Source organism: Panulirus ornatus, chromosome 46 (assembly GCF_036320965.1).
Source record: "Panulirus ornatus isolate Po-2019 chromosome 46, ASM3632096v1, whole genome shotgun sequence".
Taxonomy (NCBI): Eukaryota; Metazoa; Arthropoda; class Malacostraca; order Decapoda; family Palinuridae; genus Panulirus; species Panulirus ornatus.
In genome coordinates, this window is record NC_092269.1 from 32,075,318 (window position 1) to 32,102,835 (window position 27,518).

General features: G+C 46.0%; 1 protein-coding gene across 1 annotated transcript; it reads left to right on the top strand.

The window, feature by feature from the left end:
• The first annotated feature begins 8,251 nt into the window (after positions 1-8,251).
• LOC139763347 (uncharacterized) lies at positions 8,252-17,123 on the top strand. The gene is made up of 3 exons (XM_071689369.1): positions 8,252-8,353; positions 16,355-16,599; positions 16,679-17,123. Exons 1-3 carry the CDS (start codon positions 8,252-8,254, stop codon positions 17,121-17,123), a joined length of 792 nt encoding a protein of 263 aa, XP_071545470.1.
• Positions 17,124-27,518: the final 10,395 nt, after the last annotated feature.

A 27,518-nucleotide genomic window follows, 5' to 3' on the forward strand; every position in this document is an offset into this window, starting at 1 on the left:
GAAAAGGTGTGGTTCTGGAGAGAGAAGGGGAGGGGGTCCATTCCAGGGGACCGAGGGAGGAGGTGTGGTCCATTCCATGGGACCGAAGGAGGATGTGTGGTCTACTCTAGGGGACTGAGGGAGTTGTGGTCCATTCCAGGGGACCGAGAGGGTGTGGCCCATTCCAGGGGACCGAGAGGGTGTGGTCCATTCCAAGGGACCGGAGAGGCCGAAGAAGATGGTGTTATTGGGGTCTTCCAACAACTTCTCTCACAGACAACCAGATCGGAAGGATGGAAATGCATCCACCCCTCCACCGTCACCTCGGATCCCTCATCCCCAGGCAGGAGTTCCAACCCATACGAAGTCGCACAGACCCGCGCTACAAAGACCATCACACCAATGTGAACATCATCCTAAAAAAAAAAAAAATGGTCGAGATTCACATGATCCAGTATCGCTCGTTTGCCTTTATCATTAACAGCGGCCATTTTGGATGGCGGGTGCTGGAGAGGGGGAGAGGAGGAGAGGGGGGAGGGGGGGTCAACGAACACAATCCTGAATAGGGATGCCAACCAATGACCATCGCTAGCTGTTAAGGCCGTTTCTAATTGGTCCAAGTGCATACATATATACACGATCGAAACGCGTGACAAGTTAACGGGGACGCTTTGGACTTGGTAAACTAGATCATTACGGGTCAAACGTCTAACTTGTCATATGTATAAAGGCCAGTTTGTTTCGTCCACGACTCTATCTTTCCATACAGCGTCGCTGTGTATTTTGTTTGTGTTGTCCCTGTGTATTCTAAGCGCTTAAGATAAATCTAATTCATTTAACCGTAGATTCTCATTATTATTATTATCATTATTACTACTGATGCTACAACCAATACGACCGCAAGTACTATCATCATCATCATTATCATTACCATCATCATCATCATTACATACCACCGGGCCTCAAACACACACACACACACACACACGTGTATGTGGGGCGGGCCAGACACCGTGTGCGTACCTCTCGCCACCCGTGTGATTTCCAATTCAGTCCAGTGGTGGCGGGTCTTCCGTCCTGGTGCTGCGGTAAGCTCTGGGCTAATGTATTTCTTAGCCACTCCCTTTACCTCATCCCCTCCCCTCCCTCCTCATTCTCACACGCTTCCAAACAGATATACAAGGCATACGCACGTACATCCACCTGCCCCTTCCTATTATAACCCCCAACTGTCTTTGCGTGTAATCTATATATCTTCAAACTCTTCCTACATTCATGTCATTAAATGTTAATATTATAATTAATACCATTATTATTTCTATTGTTATTAGCTACAGGCCGACCCTGAACATGTCGTGGATCATCTTCTTTAGGTCACGTTAAAGGTCATCTTCACTATACCCTCATCCACACTAAACTACATCTTCACTACGTTTACTTTTCATCGCACCCTCGCGTTTACTACACCATCACCTTCACTACACTCTTATGCTCAATACAATCCCGATTTCATTACTCTTTGATCTTCAGCATTCACTTATATTCACCTCATCTTCCCTACAATCCATTCTCACTCAAATTCACTACACCCTTGGGGGGGGGGGGGGGGGGGGGGGGGGGGGGGGGGTCATCGCATCCGTCTCCAAAGACGCCCTCATTCTACGCTGCTATGGCCATCATCACTACAATTCACTGGCCCAGCTATTGGTTTATGACATTTTTATGATAGAGTAACTTTCTCCACACCCACACACACACACACACACAATCTCTCACACACACACACACACACACACACACACACACACACACACACACACACACACACACACACACACACCCACACACACACACACGACGTATCAAAATGATTATCATTAACATTATCAACATGATTATCACTATTAGTATCATAATCATTAGCTGGCTTGTAATCGTCATTACTATTATCATTTTTTCTTATTATCATTATCATCATTAAAAACGACAAAGACCCTTATCATTATCATCATCATCATTATACACAACAAAGACCTTTATCATTATCATCATTATACACAACAAAGACCCTTATCATTATCATCACTATACACGACAAAGACCCTTATCATTATCATCATTATCATCATTATACACAACAAAGACCTTTATCATTATCATCACTATACACGACAAAGACCCTTATCATTATCATCATTATCATCACTATACACAACAAAGACCCTTATCATTATCATCATTATCATCACTATACACGACAAAGACACTTATTATTATCATCATCACTATACACGGCAAAGACCCTTATCATTATCATCATTATCATCATTATACACGGCAAAGACCCTTATCATTATCATCATTATCATCACTATACACGACAAAGACCCTTATCATCATCATCATTATCATCATTATACACGGCAAAGACCCTTATCATCATCATCATTATCATCATTATACACGAAGACCCTACCGTTTCTCCCTGGGGGCCTGCATCGCTATGCCATGACCAATACGGTTACAGAGCCTACCACAAGGCGGGTCACACTGTCCAAGACCACCTGATAAGGTAAGATAAGCGAAAGCCCATTTTTCATACCCAGGGCAACCGGCCCTTATCACCGGGAGGCACCTGGCATACTTAACCCACTATACTCTCACCAACACGATGGTCAATCGGTAGTATACTTTTTCCAGCATACTTCCCCTCAGTATATCCGTCATCTTAGACACGCAAATGTTCACGACCATGGCACTACACCAAGGCATCTTATTTTCAGAATACATCTCCTTTTACACCGTCAATTACCTCATTCTTCACAATACATCACCACCTCCTCTACAGCATAGACTACGTCATATCCAGATGGTCCTCTACATCACCTGAATATACTGGCCAAAAATGTACACCTTATTAACAACCAAAATACCAGCCATCTACAACACCAGATGGCTACAAAATATTGTGTGCCACACTCTACATCTAACACTCATACACCGCATTCAGACCGTACACAAACTTATACAATACCCTTGGTATAATGCACAACTAAAGCTCTACATCAAAATGCAGGGGGTTAATCTGTATCCTCAAGCCATTGTAGATTTAGATGTAAAATACGCGACCCATTTTCTAGGAGTGCATTGTTGTGATATAATCATGAACAGGTATATCATCTGACGTTTACAATCATTCTTAACTCTTTCTTGATTACGATACAGTGTACGCACTCCTACGCTCTCTATATTTGCCTCCACCTGCCCACCCTAGCCATGTGCCCTTCATCCATACTACGACAGAAATGCTTTGTTTATGTAGACTCAAATACAGATTTTTTTTTCTTAAATTCTGAAACCCTTAATCATTTCATAAATCCTACCTTCCCAAAGGCAATACTGTCAACATGATTTAAAATGCATATATACAATGCGACGGCAAACACATTACGACTATATTAATTTTTCTTTGGCAGTGTAAGTAAATATACCTTATTAAGATAAAAAAAAATGGTCCATGTTTTGTGCAAATCCTTAAACTTGATCCAATTACATTTATGGTTTAGAAGATCAAAGAACTTAAGACTTTTGAGCACGACGGTACGATTCTTAAGCACGATGATACGATCCTTGAGCACGACGGTACGATCCCTGAGCACGACAGTAACGATCCTTGAGCACGACGGTACGATCCTTGAGCACGACGATATGATCCTTGAGCACGACGGTACGATCCTTGAGCACGACGATATGATCCTTGAGCACGACGGTACGATCCTTGAGCACGACGGTACGATCCTTGAGCACGACGGTACGATCCTTGAGCACGACGATATGATCCTTGAGCACGACGGTACGATGCTTAAGATGTGCGACCCTTGAGCACGACAGTACGACCCTTGAGCACGACAGTACGACCCTTGAACACGACAGTACGACCCTTGAGCACGACAGTACAACCTTCCAGCACGGCGGTGAAGACTCTTGGATATGATGGCATGTGTGACCTCTTGACCTGACCCCGAACGAGTCAGGTCAGGGGGTCAAGCCATCGCCATCCACAGACCAGGAAATGAGGCCGTGGTCAAGTGTCGTACCGCCGCGGTCGTACACGCACGGAACGTCTCGCAACAGTCGTAAATGCGTGGAGTAGTCCCGTTCTTACCGACGATGACGTAACTAGTACCACCTCCTAACCACCCCCAATCACCCTATTTGCGACGACGACGGTGGTGGTGAAGTTACGTGAGGTATCGTAGCTCTGCCGTACGACATGCGTGGAGATCTATGCGCTACCGAAGTATAGCTTCATCACGGATACCACACCTCTGCCACGTACGACGATCATTTTCATTTTGAAGGGAATTAACAGGTCGTCCGCTACCCGTTGATGCCACCGGGGAGTCAACGCTTTCCATGCACGTCCGTTGCCATCTATCTACTCTTCGAGTATGATGAACCCGGACCGACCCCCCCAAAAAAAATCTCGAACCCAGGTCCATAGAATGAGACTCTTGTCCATCAAAACGGAGTCTTACACACACACACACACACACACACACACACACACACACACATAACTTGCCAATGCCACATTAACTTCCACTCCGGTGAGGGAGGAGGAGGAGGAGGAGGAGGAGGAGGAGGAGGAGGAGGAGGAGGAAGGGAGAAAATCACGCGCTGGTAACTCTCTCTCTCTCTCTCTCTCTCTCTCTCTCTCTCTCTCTCTCTCTCTCTCTCTCTCTCTCTCCTCCGCCAGAGGGGCCCCCCCACCCCCTCCCCAGCACTCTGATAATAAAACTTGACGGGCGATTTAATTTAGCGTCTTTAGCCCGTGTGTGCAAACCTGCCGCGAAATTAAGATCTCGCCGGGGGTAGGGTTAAGGGGGGAGGAGGGTGTTTGAGATCGGCCATAGCCTTACTTTCCGTAGACCCACTTATATATTTTTACCTCCCTCGGCACCAGGGACTGGAGCAGGGAAGAATGTGATGCAGCGAGACGAATATCTGCGTGAGGGAGAGTAGATAAGAGAGGGAGAGGAGAGAGGAAGACGGAGGGAGGGAGAGGGAGATGGAGGGAGGGAGGAGCCGGTGTACATTACTGGGGAAGTTTTCGTTGGGCAGAACGCTGGCCGCCCAACCCCGCCCTGCCCTCACGCCCTTCTACGACACCCTACACCCTCCGTCACATGTGACGCTACCATACTACACTGTAGACCCTCCTCCTCCTCCTCCTCCTCCGTCCACACAAAGGACACACCCACACACACACACACACACAGGTTACGATCCATGAGCGCTTCCTTGTCGTAACGGAGGAACGCAACGAGTACGTACCTCCCTCACCCCAACAACCACCATGAACGGCGAAGTCTCCTCCACCTCTACCACAATCACAACCACGACTACTACCCCAAACTACCACACCTGCTTCGACCAACTAACGCGCCATACCTTACGACCGTTTCCGCTCCTCTCCTTCTAAAGTTACGACGCTCTTTACTACAACCACGGCTTTGTACAACACCTGACCTCCTTCTCAAGTTGCGATGCCCTTGCTACAGCTACGACGACAACACCCAATATGTTACAAGGACATAAAACGCTACCATTTCCTACCATCATTACGCCTATTGCGACGCCCATTACTACTACCAACACATGACCACCGACACTACTACCAACAATTACTACAACTACAACTACAACTACTACAGTTGACGGGCCGCTGTCGGCCATGTACCAAGAAGAAGTACCGGGCCGTGGGCGCACGAGCCGACGGCCGGGCAAGGACATCAAAATGTCACAATAAAATATAGATGAGCGCTTGCTGGCCCGGGAGATTTTCACCCGCCGAGAGAGAGAGAGAGAGAGAGAGAGAGAGAGAGAGAGAGAGAGAGAGAGAGAGAGAGAGAGAGAGAGAGAGAGAGAGAGGATCACAACAGATTACGAATGGTGGAACAACGAAACTTTGAAAGTAACAATGTGTGTGTGTGTGTGTGTGAGAGAGAGAGAGAGAGAGAGAGAGAGAGAGAGAGAGAGAGAGAGAGAGAGAGAGAGAGAGAGAGAGAGAGAGAGAGAGAGAGACACTCCTGTTCTACTGTTGTAACGCTGCCACCTCGTCCCTCGACTGTTTCTGGGTGGGAGCATTCTTACCGCTGGACGTACACAGGCGAATACAACACGGCAGTAGTAACATTTTCCCCCAACTTCACCGTTCTGTTTCCACCACCACCCCCGCCCGCACATCCCCACAAGAGCGTCGAACCTCAGCCCTTCCTTGTCGGTCCTTCAGCGTGAACACCTGTAGCGGAAGGAATACTCAAGCACTTGGCTGGAGCAGTTATCCCCACACGCAGCTGTTTTTATCTTTTTTTTTTCTTCTCCCCACAATATACAACTCTTGTTTTCCCCTGTGATGACCATGATTCATCCACGGTAATAACCACTCCACCACAACAGAGGTCCTTAATGATCCAACCATCCCATCCCCCCTATTTTCGTAACAACAATTTTTTTATCTTTAAAAATTAAAACCCGGTTCACGACGCACCCTACGCAAGCGACGGAGGATATCATTACGCAAGTCTGTCCAAATCGCGTAAATATACGCCAAAACAGGATGATCCGTCCAGCCCTCAACACACACACACACACCAAACTCGAACCTACGCGTCGCAGGAGATTTCCCTCCCCCCTACTTTATTAGCACTTCTCTATGGAAGAATCAAAAAGGAAAAAAAAGACGAGCCAAGCGAGGATTTCATACTCAAAGGCTCGTGTGTGTGTGTGTGTGTGTGTGTGTGTGTGTATGCGCGCACCAACAGTAAGTATATTAACACTCACGGGTCGGCAACTAGTCTCTCTACACACACACACACACACACACACACACACACACACACACACACGTTAAGTACCCCTGGATAATCCTGTGTTGGGGCAAAATATCACACTCAGCACCAACCACACTACCAAGGAGCGACCACCACCTCCACTTCCACCACCACCACAACGTGAGACACAGTAAAACACGGGGGCGTATTGGGAGCACCTTGCCCCACAGTGCCCCACATATGGTTCCTGGACCCCATGTTCCATGGCCCCTCCCATGGTTCCTGGACCCCATGTTCCCGCAGGCGAGTCTGCACAAGCGATAAGGCTAGTGACTGTGGTGGGCCAGTACATACAAAGAGTACATCTCACGTCTTACACGACTGACAACGAGTACATCTCAACAAGACTAGAGAATGAGTGCATCTTACATGACTGAGGGGCATGTGTACGCAGCGAACACATCTTAATTAGACAGAGAATGAGTACATCTTACATGACTGAGGGTGAGTACATCTTACATGACTGAGGGTGAGTACATCTTACATGACTGAGGGTGAGTACATCTTATATGACTGAGAATGAGTACATCTTACATGACTGAGGGTGAGTACATCTTACATGACTGAGGGTGAGTACATCTTACAAGACTGGAAGCCAGTACATTTAACAGATATACCCAAACGCGTGTCCCACCAGACGACTGCGAATGAGAATGTCGCTCGGCTTATCACATACTATTGCACCCAACATATGCACGTAACATCTTGTATTATTGCCAGTTATACTCTCATATGATGTGGTATACTGTCGTGGTATATTGTCGTGGTATACTGTCAAACCTTGATGACCGGGGTACGATCCTTGAACACTAGGGTACGATCCTTGAACACTACGATCCTTGAACACTAGGGTACGATCCTTGAACACTAGGGTACGATCCTTGAACACTAGGGTACGATCCTTGAACACTAGAGTGCGATCCTTGAACACTAGGGTACGATCCTTGAACACTAGGGTACGGTCCTTGAACACTACGATCCTTGAACACTAGGGTACGATCCTTGAACACTAGGGTAAGATCCTTGAACATTAGGGTAAGATCCTTGAACACTAGAGTGCGATCCTTGAAGGGTACGGTCCTTGAACACTAGGGTACGGTCCTTGAACACTACGATCCTTGAACACTAGGGTACGATCCTTGAACACTAGGGTACGGTCCTTGAACACTAGGGTACGGTCCTTGAACACTACGATCCTTGAACACTAGGGTACGATCCTTGAACACTAGGGTACGATCCTTGAACACATGGGTACGACCTTTGAACACAAGGGTACGAAACTTAAAACACTAGTGCCATCCCTCAGCGCTACGGTACGACACTTCAAGGGCGACGGTACCACCCTTTGAGGGCAACAAACAGTACGACCCTTGGAAATGACGGCCTGGCCCGAGGTCGTTCTGACCAAGTATAATGGTACCTTCAGGTTCAAAGATGACATCCTTGTGTACATGGTGATGACAGACGATGAAAGAAAGGCAAAGCGACCGAGTCTACACTTACACTGTCCATGCTCTATTTTGGCGTAGGCTCCACCAGTGTAGCTGGCGTAGGAACATATCGTGTTTCATTTTCCTTGTGGATTTCTGATATATATATATATATATATATATATATATATATATATATATATATATATATATATATATATATATACCAAAATACATACTTTCATTCAAATCTGTTCTAACGATCAAGCTATGCACCATAATCATTTTTCTAATTCTAAAAATGACATAAACACAACTACAGCAACTACTTTGAGAAAACCACTATAATATCAAACTTTACATGGCGTAATAATAGTAGAATATTAAATGCTACTACAAACCTGTACACACACAAAAAAACTATAATTTCAATAATATCAGTGAATAAATCACTGATACATATACATTGGGTTACGATACTTTAAACAAACTGCCACGAAGAATATAAACCGATATCAAGTTCTGATTTAAGGTCAATTGTGAAATAACTAACACACAATATAATGATGCAAAATTCTTTAACACACACACACCCACACATATACATAAATATGAATAAATAAATGAATAAGCAAAACAAACATTTTATATATATATATATATATATATATATATATATATATATATATATATATATATATATATATATATATATATATATATATTCTTTTTTTTTTCTTCATACTATTCGCCATTTCCCGCATTAGCGAGGTAGCGTTAAGAACAGAGGACTGGGCCTTTGAGGGAATATCCTCACCTGGTCCCCTTCTCTGCTCTTTCTTTTGGGAAAAAAAAAAAAAAAAAAAATATATATATATATATATATATATATATATATATATATATATATATATATATAAAAGTCATCCAAAAATCATCTGACAATGCTCTCTCTCTTTATATATATATATATTCCTGAGTCCAAGGGGGAAAATGAAACACGACAAGTTCCCACGTGCACTTTCGTGTAATAATCACATCATCAGGGGAGACACAAGAGAGAAATATAACAGTCAGTTAATATACAACGAAGAGGTAAATGAAAAACAGAACAAGTAATAACAAATAATATGACTACCATGACATGATAATAGAGGCAAAGGAAGACTGAAGATACTAAATGGGAGGAGAGTGATTGATAAATTATCATACGATTATCATAAGAATAATCGAATTACATTAGAACTCTAATTCAAAGGTACCAAATATGGTTTAGGCGAAGCCGTTGAACAGCGCAGGTTGGGAGGGCCTTTGGTTGTAGATGGTGAAGCCTTATTTACCGTTCATGTATACACGACAGCTAGAGAATGCATGTATGTATGTATGTATGTATGTATGTATGTATGCAAATGAGTCCGGTCTGCTCGTCTGTTCATGATGTTATCTGGATGAAGCACGAGAAACAAGTGTGCACAAAATAACAAAACATAGAACACATAACCTATTAAAATCATATGTAAAAAAAAAAAAAAAATAAAAAAAAACGACAATAAATCTTGTACGAGATTACAATACTGGAATAAAGATGTATCAGTCAAGATCAAATATTCATTTATCGTGAGTCAGATAAATGGCCGATTATCGTATATCTAAGACATCACATTTTAATCACTAAAAACGCCCGATAGGAAAAAAGAAAAACGTAGTAAATTACATATAACAAAAAGGCTACAAGTGTTGTCATTGGCTACATTTTTAAACATAGGGAGACGCCAGCCAAAATGTCTTCTTCTAGAGTCCAGACCATCTGTTTTTTCACCAACTTCAAAAAAAAAAAAAAAAAAAAAAAAAAAAAAATAGTTTAAAATTCTGAAATTATATATATCCCAAATCCATTTCGCCACTTCCCAAGTCGATACCTTCCCCCTTCCTCCGCACTTCCAAGTGTCACAAAATGATCTAAAAAAAATTTCCCCATCTCTTCCCAAATGCTACTATGGCAAACAAAATTTCTTACTTTCTAAATGCAGCGAAATTAGCTAAAATCTAATCTAATTTTCCAAAATATAAGAACAGCAACCAAAATTTTCCCCATTTTCTAAGTCAAACAAAATCGGCTAAAATTCTAAAAATTTCCCTCTTTCCAAAATAATAAGAATTGCAAGCAATATTCTTCAATTTATAACAAATAAAATTCGTTAAAATTTCCCACTTTCCAAAGTATGAGAATTGCAACCAAAATTCCTTCCTTTCCGTATATATATATATATATATATATATATATATATATATATATATATATATATATATATATATATATATATATTTTTTTTTTTTTTTTATCCCTGGGGATAGGGGAGAAAGAATACCTCCCACGTATTCCCTGCGTGTCGTAGAAGGCGACTAAAAGGGAAGGGAGCGGGGGGCTGGAAATCCTCCCCTCTGGGTTTTTTTTTTTTTTAATTTTCCAAAAGAAGGAACAGAGAAGGGGGCCAGGTGAGGGTATTCCCTCAAAGGCCCAGTCCTCTGTTCTTAACGCTACCTCGCTATCGCGGGAAATGGCGAATAGTATGAAAAAAAAGAATATATATATATATATATATATATATATATATATATATATATATATATATATATATATATATACATTACTTACAAGAAGTCTCATCCCTAAGATGTTAAAAATGAGTTGCCTTGCATTAGAATAATCTCATCTGTATGATCTTAAATCAAATTCGAATTATTAGTTTCACGTGTAATATATCAAACATTTAGCTTATCTAAAATACTAATTTTAAGATCAAAACCAAACTGCGATACTATATACAGGCCGATAAAAAAGACCACCATAAGAAACAAGGCAATATAAAAGATTATACAGCTAGGACGCATGATTTACAATACATACAGCTAGGACGCATGATTTACAATACATACAGCTAGGACGCATGATTTACAATACATACAGCTAGGACGCATGATTTACAATACATACAGCTAGGACGCATGATTTACAATACATACAGCTAGGACGCATGATTTACAATACATACAGCTAGGACGCATGATTTACAATACATACAGCTAGGACGCATGATTTACAATACATACAGCTAGGACGCATGATTTACAATACATACAGCTAGGACGCATGATTTACAATACATACAGCTACGACGCATGATTTACAATACATACAGCTACGACGCATGATTTACAATACATACAGCTAGGACGCATGATTTACAATATATACAGCTAGGATGCATGATGTAGAATACATACAGCAAGGAAGCATGAATTAGAATACATACAGCTAGAGCGCATGATTTACAATACATACAGCTAGGACGCATGATTTGGAATACAAACAGCTACGACGCATGATTTACAATACATACAGCTACGACGCATGATTTACAATACATACAGCTACGACGCATGATTTACAATACATACAGCTACGACGCATGATTTACAATATATACAGCTAGGACGCATGATGTAGAATACATAGAGCAAGGAAGCATGAATTAGAACAAATATACAGCTAGAACGCATGATTTACAATACATACAGCTAGGACGCATGATTTGGAATACATCCAGCTACGACGCATGATTTAGAATACATACAGCTAGGACGCATGATTTAGAATACATACAAAATTGTTCATGCTTGCTGAATGAGGAGGAAGTGCTTGGGATGTTCAACCCAATCATGTCTTTCCCAGTAATTATGACTTGACACATTTCAAAAGACAGGTTTTCCACTCTCTCAAAAATTCTTAAATACTTTCCCTTGTGTTTTCCAGTTTCATAATTCTCTCTATATTTCACATAAGGCCCGGCCTTGATGTAGACTTCTGTCCTTGACTGGAGCCTTGTACATAAATATATTTATAAATAAATAGAATATATATCTCACCACATTATGGCAACAATGATGATATATTTCATAATATAAAAAGTTATAATCCTTGTGTGTCAGTTTTTACATAAATATATTGATCACTGAACCTAAGCATATACAAGGTGATGTCCAGTCTCCCTCTTTATTTCTCATGTTCTCTCTCTCTTCTCTCTTCTCTCATCCTTACTGAATATTCTATAATATCATCATTTCTTTTCCCACAATGCTAATAATCACCCAAGCTATTTACTCTCTGGTTAATTCAAGCTATTTACCTCTTTTTTTTTTAATTCATTACCGACAATCTACTTCAATTAGCAGAGGAACTTTGCCATTTAATTCTTCAAGACTTCCGTCCACCAGTTTGAAAGCCGGACTTCTCATCATCATTTCCCCTGGGTTTATCTTCGTGATCCATCATCATCATCATATTCTTTTTTTTTCCTCCTATAACCATTCATCATTATGCATGATTATCATCATCATATCCATCATCATCATCATCACGTACCACAATCATCATGCGTCGGGCATTATACAAATCGCCGTGCGTCAGTCGACCAATCTCCATCGTTCAAGTCCTGTGTTACCCAACTGCTTACCAGCTCGTGGTTCTCACATACCCCACCTGCTCGGCCGATGCCCGCACACACACACACACACACACACACGCCACCATCTCGGGCCATCTTGCCTGCCCTCCGACAGTTCGGGGAGAGAGATGTGGCCGGTACAACGAGTTTCTGCAACAAGGCGTTTGCTCTCAATACCATATGGTGTTCCTTTAGGAGTATTATCCTGTCGGCTTGATGATGTGGTGGGTGGTGGGGAGGAGGAGCCTTCTGCTGTACTGTCCTGTCTCCACCTACAGTGGTGGGTGGTGGTGGTAGGTGAGGAGGAGCCTTCTGCTGTACTGTACTGTCTCCATCTATAGTGGTGGGTGATGGTGGGGGAGGAGGAGCCTTCTGCTGTACTGTCCTGTCTCCATCTATAGTGGTGGGTGGTGGGGAGGAGAGAAGCCTTCTGATGTACTGTCCTGTCTCCATCTATAGTGGTGGGTGGTGGTGGGGGAGGAGGAGCCTTCTGCTGTACTGTCCTGTCTCCATCTATAGTGGTGGGTGGTGGTGGGGAGGAGGAGCCTTCTGCTGTACTGTCCTGTCTCCATCTATAGCGGTGGGTGGTGGTGGTGAGAAGGAGCCTTCTGCTGTACTGTCCTGTCTCCATCTATAGTGGTGGGTGGTGGTGGTGGGGGAGGAGCCTTCTGCTGTACTGTACTGTCTCCATCTATAGTGGTGGGTGGTGGTGGTGGAGGAGGAGCCTTCTGCTGTACTGTCCTGTCTCCATCTATAGTGGTGGGTGGTGGTGGGGAGGAGGAGCCTTCTGCTGTACTGTCCTGTCTCCATCTATAGCGGTGGGTGGTGGTGGTGAGAAGGAGCCTTCTGCTGTACTGTCCTGTCTCCATCTATAGTGGTGGGTGGTGGTGGTGGGGGAGGAGCCTTCTGCTGTACTGTCCTGTCTCCACCTACAGTGGTGGGTGGTGGTGGTAGGTGAGGAGGAGCCTTCTGCTGTACTGTCCTGTCTCCATCTATAGTGGTGGGAACAGAGGAGCCTTCTACTGTGCTACCTTGTCCCCATCTGTAGTGACAAGTCGGGAGGAAACTCTCTTTTAAACCCACCGCGTCTTTCATCAATATATATACACACACACACAGCTGGGGCGTAGGGCGCCATCCCTAGTTCTCCAGAAGACGCCCTCGCCACAAAGACTGGCCAACCTCATCTCGAGGAATGCAGAAGTTACCCAGTACTTGGGCTCGAGCGCCTGGTTCAGTGGCTAGCTTAAGGTCGCAACACCCACCCGCCACCCGGACTCGAACGCGGGTCCGAGGATTGTTGACGGCTCGGTTGTGTAACTCCTTCTTGTGCCAAGCTCATCCTCGCCTATCGAAACCCGATCAGTAAGGCCGCTAACCCCATAGAGAAACCTTAGTAATAAGCCCTCTAAAAAGAACTTCAGTAAAACTTCTTAAAGAAGATGTTCTTGTGAAGTAACCGCAGGGTGTACTTACACCCACAATGAGAGAGGGTGTACTTACCCCCACCATGAATGAGAGAGGGTGTACTTACCCCCACCATGAGAGAAGGTGTACTTACGTAACCCCATCATGAATGAGGGTGGGTATCTAACCCCACCATGAGAGAGGACTCACAACCCACCCTCACCTAAGAGAATAGAAAAAAAAAAAAAATTCCCTCACATCCCAGCGCTCGGCCTGCCTCAATGGTTAAGAAAAATCTCATTGTAGGAACTCCTGCCCACAGATATACATACGTGGGGCGCTGGGGGTAACGCCTTAACCCCCTCCCTCCCTGAACTAGCGTGCCACGTCATTCGCCGAGAGAGAGAGAGAGAGAGAGAGAGAGAGAGAGAGAGAGAGAGAGAGAGAGAGAGAGAGAGAGAGAGAGAGGAGACCCTTGCCCTCGGGAGGAGGGCTTCCTGCAGTGCGCCCTCTGTACACTCGGCCTTCTTCTTCAACATGTGGTTTACGGCGGGGGAATTAAAGTCTCCATTCACGGTGGGGGAGGCGGACGGCTGTAGGGGTTGTTGGAAGGCCGCCGTGGATGGAGAAACGCACGAGGGGTTGTGATGACTGGTTGTGCGTTACGCGGAGCGAGTTCCGACACTCATGTTGTACCCGTCTCCTAAACTTGGACAATCGCATGTTTACCAAATGGCGTCCTAGCTTCGTCTCTTCGATGTATATCAACTGACTGTTATATTTCTCTCTTCTGTCTCCCCCCTGATGATGTGATCATTACACGAAAGTGCACTTGGGAACTTATCGTGTTTCATTTTCCCAGTGGACTCATAGGAATATCTTGATCACGCGCAAAATTGTGATCCTTTCCAATATACCCTTATGTGTGTATACACAAGCACACATCAGTCTAAGCCAGTCCTCATGTTTTAGACCGGCCACGAAGGGACTTGAGCACCTGGGTTGGATCTGGGCCTCCTGCCACGCAATTAGAATTCGAACTCAGGCGAGCCCGCACTGAGTCATGGTCACGCGAACCACTGACTCTAAGTGACACGTCCACTGCTCGCATCGTGCTGCCCTTAACGGCCTTCATAACCTGACACACCACTACAATACTTGTGGCTTCCACCAGTTGTGAGGCCCCGCGCTATGGACGCAGCGGATGAAACAAGCGAAAGACAAAGACGCGTACAAAGCCAACTGATCAACCTCTTCTTCGTATATCAAAAGTCCTTCATTAACCAGTTCCCAATACACACACGAACAGCTTCGAACCCTCTAAGTTCACTGGATAAATAATTTGTATGTGTATCTGGCCAAGGAGGCTGTGGAACGGAGGTCAGGGCGCGAGCGGCCGCCTCACACAGCCTGGCTGATCACAAGGGCAACAAAGCGGTTTGAGTCGCAGACCGACTTAAGGAGGCAGGAAAGCCCTCACAACCCCATGATGAGGCAAGCAAGGCTGACGGAAAGATACACTTTGATGCAACAAGACATTTCGAGAATTATTAAGACATTTCGAGAATTATTAAGACAATTCTATAATTATTAAGACATTTCAAGAATTATTAAGACATTTCGATAATTATTAAAACATTTCTATAATTATTAAGACATTTCTATAATTATTAAGACATTTCTATAATTATTAAGACATTTCGAGAATTATTAAGACATTTCTATAATTATTAAGACATTTCAAGAATTATTAAGACATTTCGATAATTATTAAGACATTTCTATAATTATTAAGACATTTCTATAATTATTAAGACATTTCGAGAATCATTAGGACATTTCGAGAATCATTAAGACATTTCGAGAATTATTAAGACATTTTGAGAATCATTAAGACATCTCGAGAATTATTCAATTTCTTCAAAGACTGACAGACCGCCAATGGGGCTGGACACACTCAGATTTAAAAACGTTATGTATAACCAAGTGGACAGAAATGTAATTTCATGATAATCGCATGACGAAGCCATCCTTACAAATGACTAAATAATAATAATGCCAGCGGGAAAATACAGTTGATCTAACGCAAGAATAACAACTACAAAATGATTCCTCCAGGCACAGACAAATGTAACAGAGCGTCACAGAACATTACAGACGGAGCCAAACCAGCACATCATTAACAGACCGAGAAGACACATCTCCAGAGAACACACAGACATCCCCAGAGAACACCACGACACAGACATCCCCAGAGAACACCACGACACAGACATCTCCAGAGAACACGACGACACAGACATCCCCAGAGAACACGACGACACAGACATCTTCAGAGAACACCACGACACAGACATCCCCAGAGAACACGACGACACAGACATCCCCAGAGAACACCACGACACAGACATCCCCAGAGAACACCACGACACAGACATCCCCAGAGAACCACGACACAGACATCCCCAGAGAACACCAAGACACAGACATCCCCAGAGAACACTACGACACAGACATCCCCAGAGAACACTACGACACAGACATCCCCAGAGATTACGACGACACAGACATCTCCAGAGAAAACCACGACACAGACATCCCCAGAGAACCACGACACAGACATCCCCAGAGAACACCAAGACACAGACATCCCCAGAGGACACTACGACACAGACATCCCCAGAGATTACGAAGACACAGACATCCCCAGAGAACACGACGACACAGACATCCCCATAGACAACACAGACATCCCCAGAGAACACCACGACACAGACATCCCCAGACAACCACGGATATATCCCCAGACAACAACGCAGGTCTCAAGGACACTACCCCCAAAGCGCCCGGGATACACACACATCTCCGGCTGCCACACAGAAGCCGGGATCAAACAGCCGTGTTGAACAGGACGGCCCCCACTCACACACACTGATCCCCGGGATGATGACTTAAAGCACCTGACAATGGCCACCGCCGGGGGCTTCAAACATCGGCAATTAACCTGACGGAGATAATTAACCCCCCACCCCGCGTTACGGTAAGACGAGGCGGCTCCGACACACGTGCACGATCCTTGGCGAGGGATTCGGTCTATCCCGACGTGGTGGTGTGACGCGATTCCCAGGGATGGATACTCGTCGTCACGCGCAGTTGTGACGGTGAACGAGAATGGCATCCCTCCTGCCTGTCTCTCACTGACTCACCCTCGTCATCCACCCACCTTAAAGACTCATTATCATCCACTCATCCGTACTCAACTCACCGCTTATCCTACCTGGCGTCGAACTTCGGAGGTGTTCTATCCCCCACGAGATCAGGCCTGGTCCCCAAAAGCTGCTGGGTTGGGTCGCTGGTCGACCAGGCTGTCGGGAGACGCGGCCCGCAGGCGCCTGGCTGGCCTGGTACGCTTTGTACAACACGCACCCAAAGCCTCCTTAAATTTCTCCGCCGTGCGTCCACCACAACGTTCCAGATGGGTGAAGGCAATACGTTGTACACTCCTGGGCTCCCGGATGTTCAAGGTATCTTCTTGCGTCTATTGTGACGGTGGTAATTATCGCAAGGGCTTCTGTTCATGCCAGACAGGGAGTTATATATATATATATATACATGTAGGATGAGGTGGAGGGGCGCCATGCCTTCCGAAGACTCTCCAAAGTGTTCATGACGACATACCTTCTCCCGTCTGCGCTCCCAAGCACTGCCTCATTGTTCTCAGTCATCTCCAGAAGTTCGGTTCCCTTTTTACCGGATCAATACGGCGCCCGTGAAAGATCTCTCTGATCACTTCCTAATTCTGCAGTCTTCGCCCGCCTTTGTGGTCGGGGGGACGGGCGGCGCGCGATGCTAACACACACACACTGAGGTATTCGAGGGCGTCACCGTCTTGAAAAAAACGTCATCACTTTCTTTTCTCTCGTCTTGAAAGCGCCGCAAGATCCACCCTACCAACTTCTGCGATGAGGCGATTGATATAACCAGTCCGTTCGTTCGCTGGAGTTAAGTTCGTCAGACATTACCTCCCGAGGTCTTCCACGCTGTTCGCTCCAACCTCATGACCGATTCATCTGGTGTGCTCGAGAGCAAAGGAAATAAAACCTTCCTCAACCTTTTTTTTTTTTTTTTTTACCGAGGTCCAAGCCGCCTCATGTCTCAAAACCCTAATATCCAAATACTCTTAAGAACAAGCTGCACCGATTAATGAGGATTAAAAAACTCAAAAGATTCTATGCCATGCTCCTCACAAAGATCACAGACGACAAGATCAAATTAACGTCACTCTGGGCTCAACGCAAACAACACACACACACACACACACACATACACACACACACACACAAACACACACGAAAAATTACACTGTATTTTCAAAGAGGCAAACAAGCCATTATATAGATACGAGTCTGCAAAAAAAAGCAAAGGTAATGAGCGACAAATCGTGTCAGTTTTAGCGAAGTGACTCATGCTGGTCAGGAAGCAGCTATTTCTGGTAATATGGTCAGCCATTTCGCGACCATTTGTTTCTTGACGAAGTTATTTTTTGGGGGGCAAGGAAGACGCCCTTCCGCCAGTAGCGTCCTAGCCATGTCTCTTCGTTGTATATCCACCGTTGTTATACATCTTTCTTGTATCTTCCCTAATGATGTGATGATTACACGAAAGTGCACTTGGGAACTTAGCGTGTTTCATTTTCCTTCCCTCCTCCCCATATGAGAAGCGTCATGGGAGCATTTCCCGCACCTCATTCTAACATCTTCCTCATTTCCATCCAACGCACTGCACCGACAACGGCGAGGCTTCGGCCGCTTGGAGAGTGAATCTCCCTGAACTATACCCACCACTTGTGATCGGCTCGCCGTCCACGTCGCGCCTGCTGGTGGCGACACCTCGTCCAGGTCGTCCACGCCCCTGATCCAGCAAACTGTGATGACACCCGCCTGCCCTTCAGGTTCTCGGTGACCATAAAGTCCGCCAACGGGGCTGGTAGGGGAGTCAGTCCGCCGGGGGCTTCTTCCGCTGCGCTGCGCTGCTACAGGCACAACAAGTTGCCTCTGAATCATGAGCATTCCCGAGTAGGGTCACCTCTCTCTCTCTCTCTCTCTCTCTCTCTCTCTCTCTCTCTCTCTCTCTCTCTCTCTCGTTTCCTTTTTTTTTTTTTTGAAATGCCCTTCGAAAATCCATTGCTCCTCGCTGTAAATATCGACCTCGCTTGACCCCGCCCCTCTGAACGTGACCTTCCTGACCTCACGTGACCTGCCGACTTCACATGACAGTCGCCGACCTCATGATTCCCCCCCCCCCCTACCCCTCCCCGCATGACTCGACGGGGCATCACATGACCCGCCGATTTCACACGACTCCCACGGGGGAAGAAAAAGAAAATGTGCCACCTCCCACATGAGTCAATCGGCCTCACCTGACCTGCAGACTGCACATGACCCTCCCTCCGCCACCACATGACTGAATGCCACCACCGCCACCACCACCACCACTCCATGGAGAGAGAGAGAGAGAGAGAGAGAGAGAGAGAGAGAGAGAGAGAGAGAGAGAGAGAGAGAGAGAGAGAGAGAGAGAGAGAGAGAGAGAGTACAACACTGGCAGCGCCCCCAACGTTACCCAGGGCACGTTCGCCTCAGATATTTTTCACATCAATCAACCTCCCTCCACCTGACCTCAATCAACATCCCCTCACATGCATCAGGAACTCCCTCTACCGACGCGGGAATACACACACACACACACACACACACACACACACACACGACAGCCCTGGCTCCACCCAGGGACTATGGGGCGACATAGGACGAAACACAGGCAGCCACGCCAACCCGTGCATGCCAACGCGATGCGAACTTTTCAACAAACGAATGACTTCGAAAAACAACGATTTTTAACCCCCCCCCGGGCCCCCTTCTACCCCCCCTCCAAAAAAAAAGATATATGGGTTGAGGGGTAAAAAAAGGGAGTTAACGAATGCAATCACAAGCGGATCTTGTGAACTCAAGCAATACATCAGAGACAAAGGTTATTACGGCCACAGGTTTGGTCCCAGGTCAACCCTGGGACTTGGGAGGGAACCATCCTCTCCAAAAATGTAAACACAAATATCACATGACAGCTAAAAGAATACTTCACAATTAATTGCTATTCGTATCTAAATCAACTGAACATCTATGATCGTAAGGTTCGTTTCGATCGCATTCAATTATACAGCATCAAACTCCAACATGTAGAGTATCGGATGATTAAACTTCAACACGGACCCCCCTATACCTATCGCTGGTCCGTTATCACGTACTGGACCAACCCCTATACCTATCGCTGGTCCGTTAACACGTACTGGACCAACCCCTATACCTATCGCTGGTCCGTTAACACGTACTGGACCAACCCCGATACCTATCGCTGCCCCGTTATCATATACTGGACCAACCCCTATATCTATCGCTGGTCCGTTATGACGCACTGGACCAACCCTTATACCTATCGCTGCTCCGTTATCACGTACTGGACCAACCCCTATACCTATCGCTGGTCCGTTAACACGTACTGGACCAAACACTATATCTATCGCTGGTCCGTTATCACGTACTGGACCAACCCCGATACCTATCGCTGGTACGTTAACACGTACAGGACCAACCCCGATACCTATCGCTGGTCCGTTATCACGTACTGGACCAACCCCTATATCTATCGCTGGTCCGTTATCACGTACTGGACCAACCCCTATATCTATCGCTGGTCCGTTATCACGTACTGGAACAAACCCTATACCTATCGCTGGTCCGTTATGACGTACTGGACTAACCATCATAATTCAAGAGGAGGGGGACTTCGAAGGTAGTTCGGTAAGGCTGTATCATCCGTCTGTCGACGTTAAGAACTTCCTCACTCCAAAGAAGTCCCATCACCTTCCCTGCTACTGGACGTAGCGCAGCCCTGAAGCCCCTTGACTACGAAAGGCGGGAGGGGGGTCCCGGAATTACGACTTCCCACGAAGTCACACACGAAACACTCCGGCTCGGCCGCTTCTTTTCCTCCGCGAACACAGAAGAGACACCATTCCAAGCCTAAACCTCATAGAAGGTGCTTTGAAAAGTGGTCTATCTTTACGACTCCGGCAGATCCAATGCCACCCCTACGCATACAGTCACCCTCACCCTCCTCCGACAAGATAGACCCAGCCCCTCCATCCCCATGAACGGTAATCCTAAAAATACACTTCCAAGCTTAAGAGCGCAGAACTTGACATATCTCCTCCATCAGCAGAGGAGATCAGCTATTCTCAACACACTCTGCCCGGTCATTAATTTGTAACGAAGATGTACGAAGATAAGACACAACCATCAGTGTTTGTGTGTGTGTGTGTGTGTGTGTGATATGTATACACACACACCCACCCACACCGTACACTATGCCAACTGTTGACCCCACACAGACATGTGTTAGTGAGGCTCATAGCACGACTGTGTCACGCTGTTACCTAACACTGTTAGTGAGGTTTATAACACGACTGTGTCATGCTGTCACCTTCGTAACACGATTGTGTCACGCTGTTGCCTTCGTAACACGACTGTGTCACGCTGTTGCCTTCGTAACACGACTGTGTCACGCTGTTGCCTTCGTAACACGACTGTGTCACGCTGTTGCCTTCGTAACACGACTGTGTCACGCTGTTGCCTTCGTAACACGACTGCGTCATGCTGTTATCTAACACTGTTAGTGAGGTTTATAACAAGACTGTGTCATGCTGTTACCTTCGTAACACGACTGTGTCACGCTGTGTTACCTAAAACGACCGTGTAGTGTTAATATCTAACACCAGTGTGTGTGTGTGTGTGTGTGTGTGTGTGTGTGTGTGTGTGTGTGTGCAAACTCTACTCTCATCTGCGTTCGCTATTTCCCACGAGAGGCAGGTATCGGCAGAAACAGACAGACGAGCCTTAGGAGCAAAATACCTCACAAGGCTCCTTCCTCTGCTCTTTCCTGGAAGTAATAATACAGGAGAGGAGAACTTCCCCACTCCCGCTCCTCTCTGTCGCTCTCAGCGACACGCGGGAGGAGCGAGGGGCAGTGTCCTTCCGCACCTCTCTGTATATAATATAATATAATATAATATAATATAATATATATATATATATATATATATATATATATATATCCAAACAGCGTAAACCATATGCGAGACGCCTGCAGCAACCAGTAACGTGGATCCCATCTCAAGGCACGGAGCGGCTGAGCCAATGTCCAGGACTGACACCAGCCAGAGTCAAAGTCGAGAACAGCACGACAGCAAAATCTACCGTTGGTAGCGGCTTAACTTACACGAGCAGCGTCGCAGTACCGTCAGACACCCCCCCACTATAAAGCATATGTGTGTGTGTGTGTGTGTGTGTGAGCGAGCCCGCATGACCATGCACCTCACACCACGCGTCCGTTCTGCGACTATATCAAAGCAGGAAATGTACGTGGGTCATTCTACGTGATAGGCTAAAGGGGGGATAAGGCCATCCCTTCACAAGGGACAGGGGCTCGTTGGACACTAATGCCTCGCCGGTCTTTAAGTTAACCTGGCCTTTCTGTAGAAGGAAAACACCGTAGGGAGAAATGGGTGCGAGTGGGAGAGGGAGGTGTAAACGTTCCACGGGTTTAGCTGCGGAAGGAAAGAAATAGACGACGGATGCGTCTGGGCCCCTCGAGCTCCTGACGATCGGCAGGGTACAAGCAAGGCGTGGTGGGCTATCGGGTGCGACGCGGGCTGCCCGGCACTGCGTGACTTTCCCAGAAGAGGAACCACACGAGCAGTCAACTCATTTTAGCTTTCACGAGCATTTCCAATTACCTTTTTTTTTTCCCTCTCCTCCTCCTCCCACTCTCCCCTCTCCCCATGCGACCCGCCCACACCAAAAGACTGTTCAATACCCAGGTAGACCACACAGGGGCCGGCGGTGGGAGGAGGAGGAGGAGGAGAGGGCCTGTGCCACCCTGGGAATGCCAGCTTACAGCTGCGGCTGATGGTTAATGTCCACACGATGGGTAATGGCGCAGTACAATCAATACCTGATACTTGCCGGGATCCCAACCCTTGAGCACGACGGTAGGAGCCTTGAGAACGAGTGCGCCCCTTGAGCACGACGGTCGGAGGCTAGGGAACGAGTGCGCCCCTTGAGCACGACGGTCGGAGGCTAGGGAACGAGTGCGCCCCTTGAGCACGACGGTCGGAGGCTAGGGAACGAGTGCACCCCTTGAGCACGACGGTCGGAGGCTAGGGAACGAGTGCGCCCCTTGAGCACGACGGTCGGAGGCTAGGAAATGAGTGTGCCCCTTGAGCACGACGGTCGGAGCCTTGAAAATGAGTGCGCCCCTTGAGCACGACGGTCGGACCCTTGAACACAACAGTATCACCCTTGAGCACGACGGTCAGAGCCTTGAACGCGATAGTACGACCCTTGAACACGACGGTCGGACCCTTGAACGCGACCAAACAATCCTTGAACACCATGGCACAACCCTTGAATTCGACGATAGGATACCCATGGACTGGACCGTCGTACGCGAGGGGTCGTACCGTCGCACTGCACCGTCGTGCTAGTAAGACTAACGTTGTTTTGCAATGACCTTTTTTTTTTCCACTTCTACCGCGACGCACTGCCCGTAAACGAGTGAGGGTAAGAACAGATACAAACACCCACACAAACAGATATAAACTCCCACGCAAACAGGTACAAACACCCACGCAAATATACAAAAACCTACAAAAGACATGTAAACACCCACACAACCAGGGACAGACACACATACAAACACACATAAACGCCTACACATACATATAAACACCCACACAGACAGATATAAACACCCACGCAGACAGATATAAACACCCACGCAGACAGATATAAACACCCACGCAAACAGGTAAATTACAACCCTGAACAAGAACAGAGTCATGTACACCAAAATCAGTTCAAAGTACAAACTGAAACAAAAAAAAATCATATGACAAAATTCAGCGGCAAACAACTATGCCCCAGTTCAGTCTGGCACATCCGTACAAACCTTACAACCATGTAACATCACGTTGAAGTAATACAACCACGACCATTACAACTATGAGATTACAACTACACTAAAAACACCGACGCAGAAGTGGTGGTGGCCAAGGCTACGAGGTGCCACAAATAAAATAAAACCATATTAATCAAAGGACAGCTATGAGGCGAATAGCCAAGCCATTTACAACCGTACAACCACGCCCGGTACAACCACATATATATATATATAAAACCGGATCAAATCCAGTTACACTGAGTTAAACCAGCTTACGTTCAACCAGCTGGAGCAAAACTGGTTAAATACATTCCGGTGGGGGAACAGAGTCATCAGAAACAGCTCCACAACCAAGTTAGCACAACCTGGTCTACCCACGAGGCGACTACAACTAGGTAAATACAACCTTACGTATCCAGCAGGGAGCCACAACCCCCACGTATCCAACAGGGAGCCACAACCAGGAATATACAACCCCACGTATCCAACAGGAAGGCACAGCCCCACGTATCCAACAGGGAGCCACAACCCCATGTATCCAGCAGGGAGCCACAACCCCTCGTATCCAACAGGGAGCCACAACCCCACGTATCCAACAGGGAGCCACAACCCCTCGTATCCAACAGGGAGCCACAACCCCACGTATCCAGCAAGGAGCCACACCCCCACAGTATCCAGCAGGGAGCCACAACCCCACGTATCCAGCAGAGCCACAACCACACGTATCCAACAGGGAGCCACAACCCCACGTATCCAGCATGGAGCCACAATCCCACGTATCCAGCAGGAAGCCACAGCCCCACGTATCCAGCAGGGAGCCACAACCCCACGTATCCAGCAGGGAGCCACAACCCCACGTATCCAGCAGGGAGGGAGTCGTGGCCACCAGCTCCAATATGCACAGCCCTCCAGCTCCAGCTAAAGCCACGTACATGGACAGAATTGCAAGTTCGTTTATAATCCTCAACCTGCACAAACATTGATTTGAAATAAAACTTTTCGTGCCTCTCTCTCTCTCTCTCTCTCTCTCTCTCTCTCTCTCTCTCTCTCTCTCTCTCAGTGTGTGTGTATGTGTGTGTGTGTGTGTGTAGGTCGGTATCCAGCCTTGCTAACTATGTTAGCCTACGTCTACACCGAACGAACAAAGGCATCCCTCTGAAGTAATACAGTGACACTTACATTTCACCTTCCACACACACACACACACACACACACACACACACACACACACGAGTACCGAGCCTCCTGGATAAGAGAGACGGTCTGTCTACCGGCATATATCAGACCAGCTGTCAAGTATTTCGATAAGGAAAATACACAGCAAGCTGTTCATACCCTACATACGGCCAAAATTAGAATAGGGGGCCTTCCCAAGTCTTTAAGAGCAAACAGAAAAGGTCCAGAAGAGGGGCTACAAAGACGGTACCAGGCTTAAAAGAGGTAAGTTACAGGGAAAGGCTTAAGAAAGCTTTAAATCAAGCTTTCCTCCACGAAATAGGGAAGAGTGAGCGATGATATGCATGCTACCCACACCTGAATGATGACGAGAGACAGTGAGCGACCAGCCAGACCTCTGTGGGGAACAGAGGTTAGAAATCTAACAGAGGACAGGACACGAAATTAAGCAAGAGACCTGCTATAAAGAAACACGTAAATGAGTCCATTGTACTCCTCTTCCAGTACAGGAGTGGTGGATGAATGGGACAAGTGAATGAGAATGAGGTAAATGTGGCCAGCATAAGGAAGCTCAAAAGGTTGGGCGATATTGGAGGTCGTTCTAAGCTCCAAGAGTGTGAAATTCCTCCCACTGATCGGCCTTTCTCTAGGGGAGGAGGATGAACAGCTGGGTTGCCTGTGTGCCGGGAGCCGAGCCCAGAATTTTCGAACGTAGGAGGGCCGGTATGTACATCACGGTCGGTGATGCAAATCATTTACACCACAGAGGCCCGTGTGTGTGTGTGTGTGTGTGTGTGTGTGTGTGTGTGTGTGTGTGTGTGTGTGTGTTTATCCAACAGAGAAACGCTCTTCGCGAAGTTTGCACGCTATTTTGACGTCATTAAGAAGCCTGTTCCTCTTATATATATATATATATATATATATATATATATATATATATATATATATATATATATATATATATATATATATATTCGTCTGAGTCCACGGGGAAATGAAACACGATAAGTTCCCAAGTGCACTTTCGTGTAATAATCACATCATCAGGGGAGACACAAGAGAGAAATATAACAGTCAGTTGATATACAACGAAGAGACGTACCTAGGACGCCATTTGGTCAACAAGTGGTGTGTGTGTCTATATATATATATATATATATATATATATATATATATATATATATATATATATATATATATATATATATATATATTAAAAAGGGTTCTCCTGAAGAATTCCGTGCGTTTCCTCAAAAATGACCCTTGCCACAGGAGAGACTGAGTCCTGACCACTCAAAGGGTTGAAAGGACAAAGTGAAAGAGTTGAGAGTGGCGAAGAACCACAGGCTACGAGCGACAAAGTGGCCTTGTGCGCGCACACACACACACACACACACACACACACACACACACACACACACACACACATAGCACATCGGTACAGTTCTACGAAACGCACATAGGGATGGAATCGCATGGTCCAACCCTTCAATATCAGATTACCCGTTCCCTTCCCAAAAGGGAGGGATGGGGGGGGAGTTGAACTGCCCGAGAGAGGCCGAACTACCAGAGAGAGAGAGAGAGAGAGAGAGAGAGAGAGAGAGAGAGATGGAAGACTTGCCACAGAGACTGGAGGTTAATCTCTTACGATTGTAAGACTCCTTACCCGCATCATACGAGGGAGAGATAGATAGATAGCTAAAGAGATAGATAGATAGACTGAAAGATAAACAGACAGACACACAGACAGATAGACAGATAGATAGATAGATAGATAGATAGATAGATAAACAAATAGATCTATAGGTAGACAGGGAGAGAGAGAGAGAGAGAGAGAGAGAGAGAGAGAGAGAGAGAGAGAGAGAGAGAGAGAGAGATATGGAGGACTTGCCACAGAGAGACTGGAGGTTAATCTCTTACGATTGTAAGACTCCTTACCCGCATCATACGGGGGACAGATAGATAGATAGAGAGATAGATAGATAGACAGAAAGATAAACAGACAGACACACAGACAGATAGATAGATAGACAGATAAACAAATAGATCTATAGGTAGGCAGGAATATATAT

What these genes read in the sequence shown, in the direction of transcription:
- LOC139763347 (XM_071689369.1), top strand. Translation starts at nt 8,252, where the DNA reads ATGACGGCCTGGCCCGAGGTCGTTCTGACCAAGTATAATGGTACCTTC. An exon ending in TGACAGACGATGAAAGAAAG is followed by an intron (nt 8,354 to 16,354) that starts GCAAAGCGACCG and finishes CAAATGTAACAG; the next exon opens with AGCGTCACAGAACATTACAG. An exon ending in GAGAACACGACGACACAGAC is followed by an intron (nt 16,600 to 16,678) that starts ATCCCCAGAGAA and finishes CACGACACAGAC; the next exon opens with ATCCCCAGAGAACACCAAGA.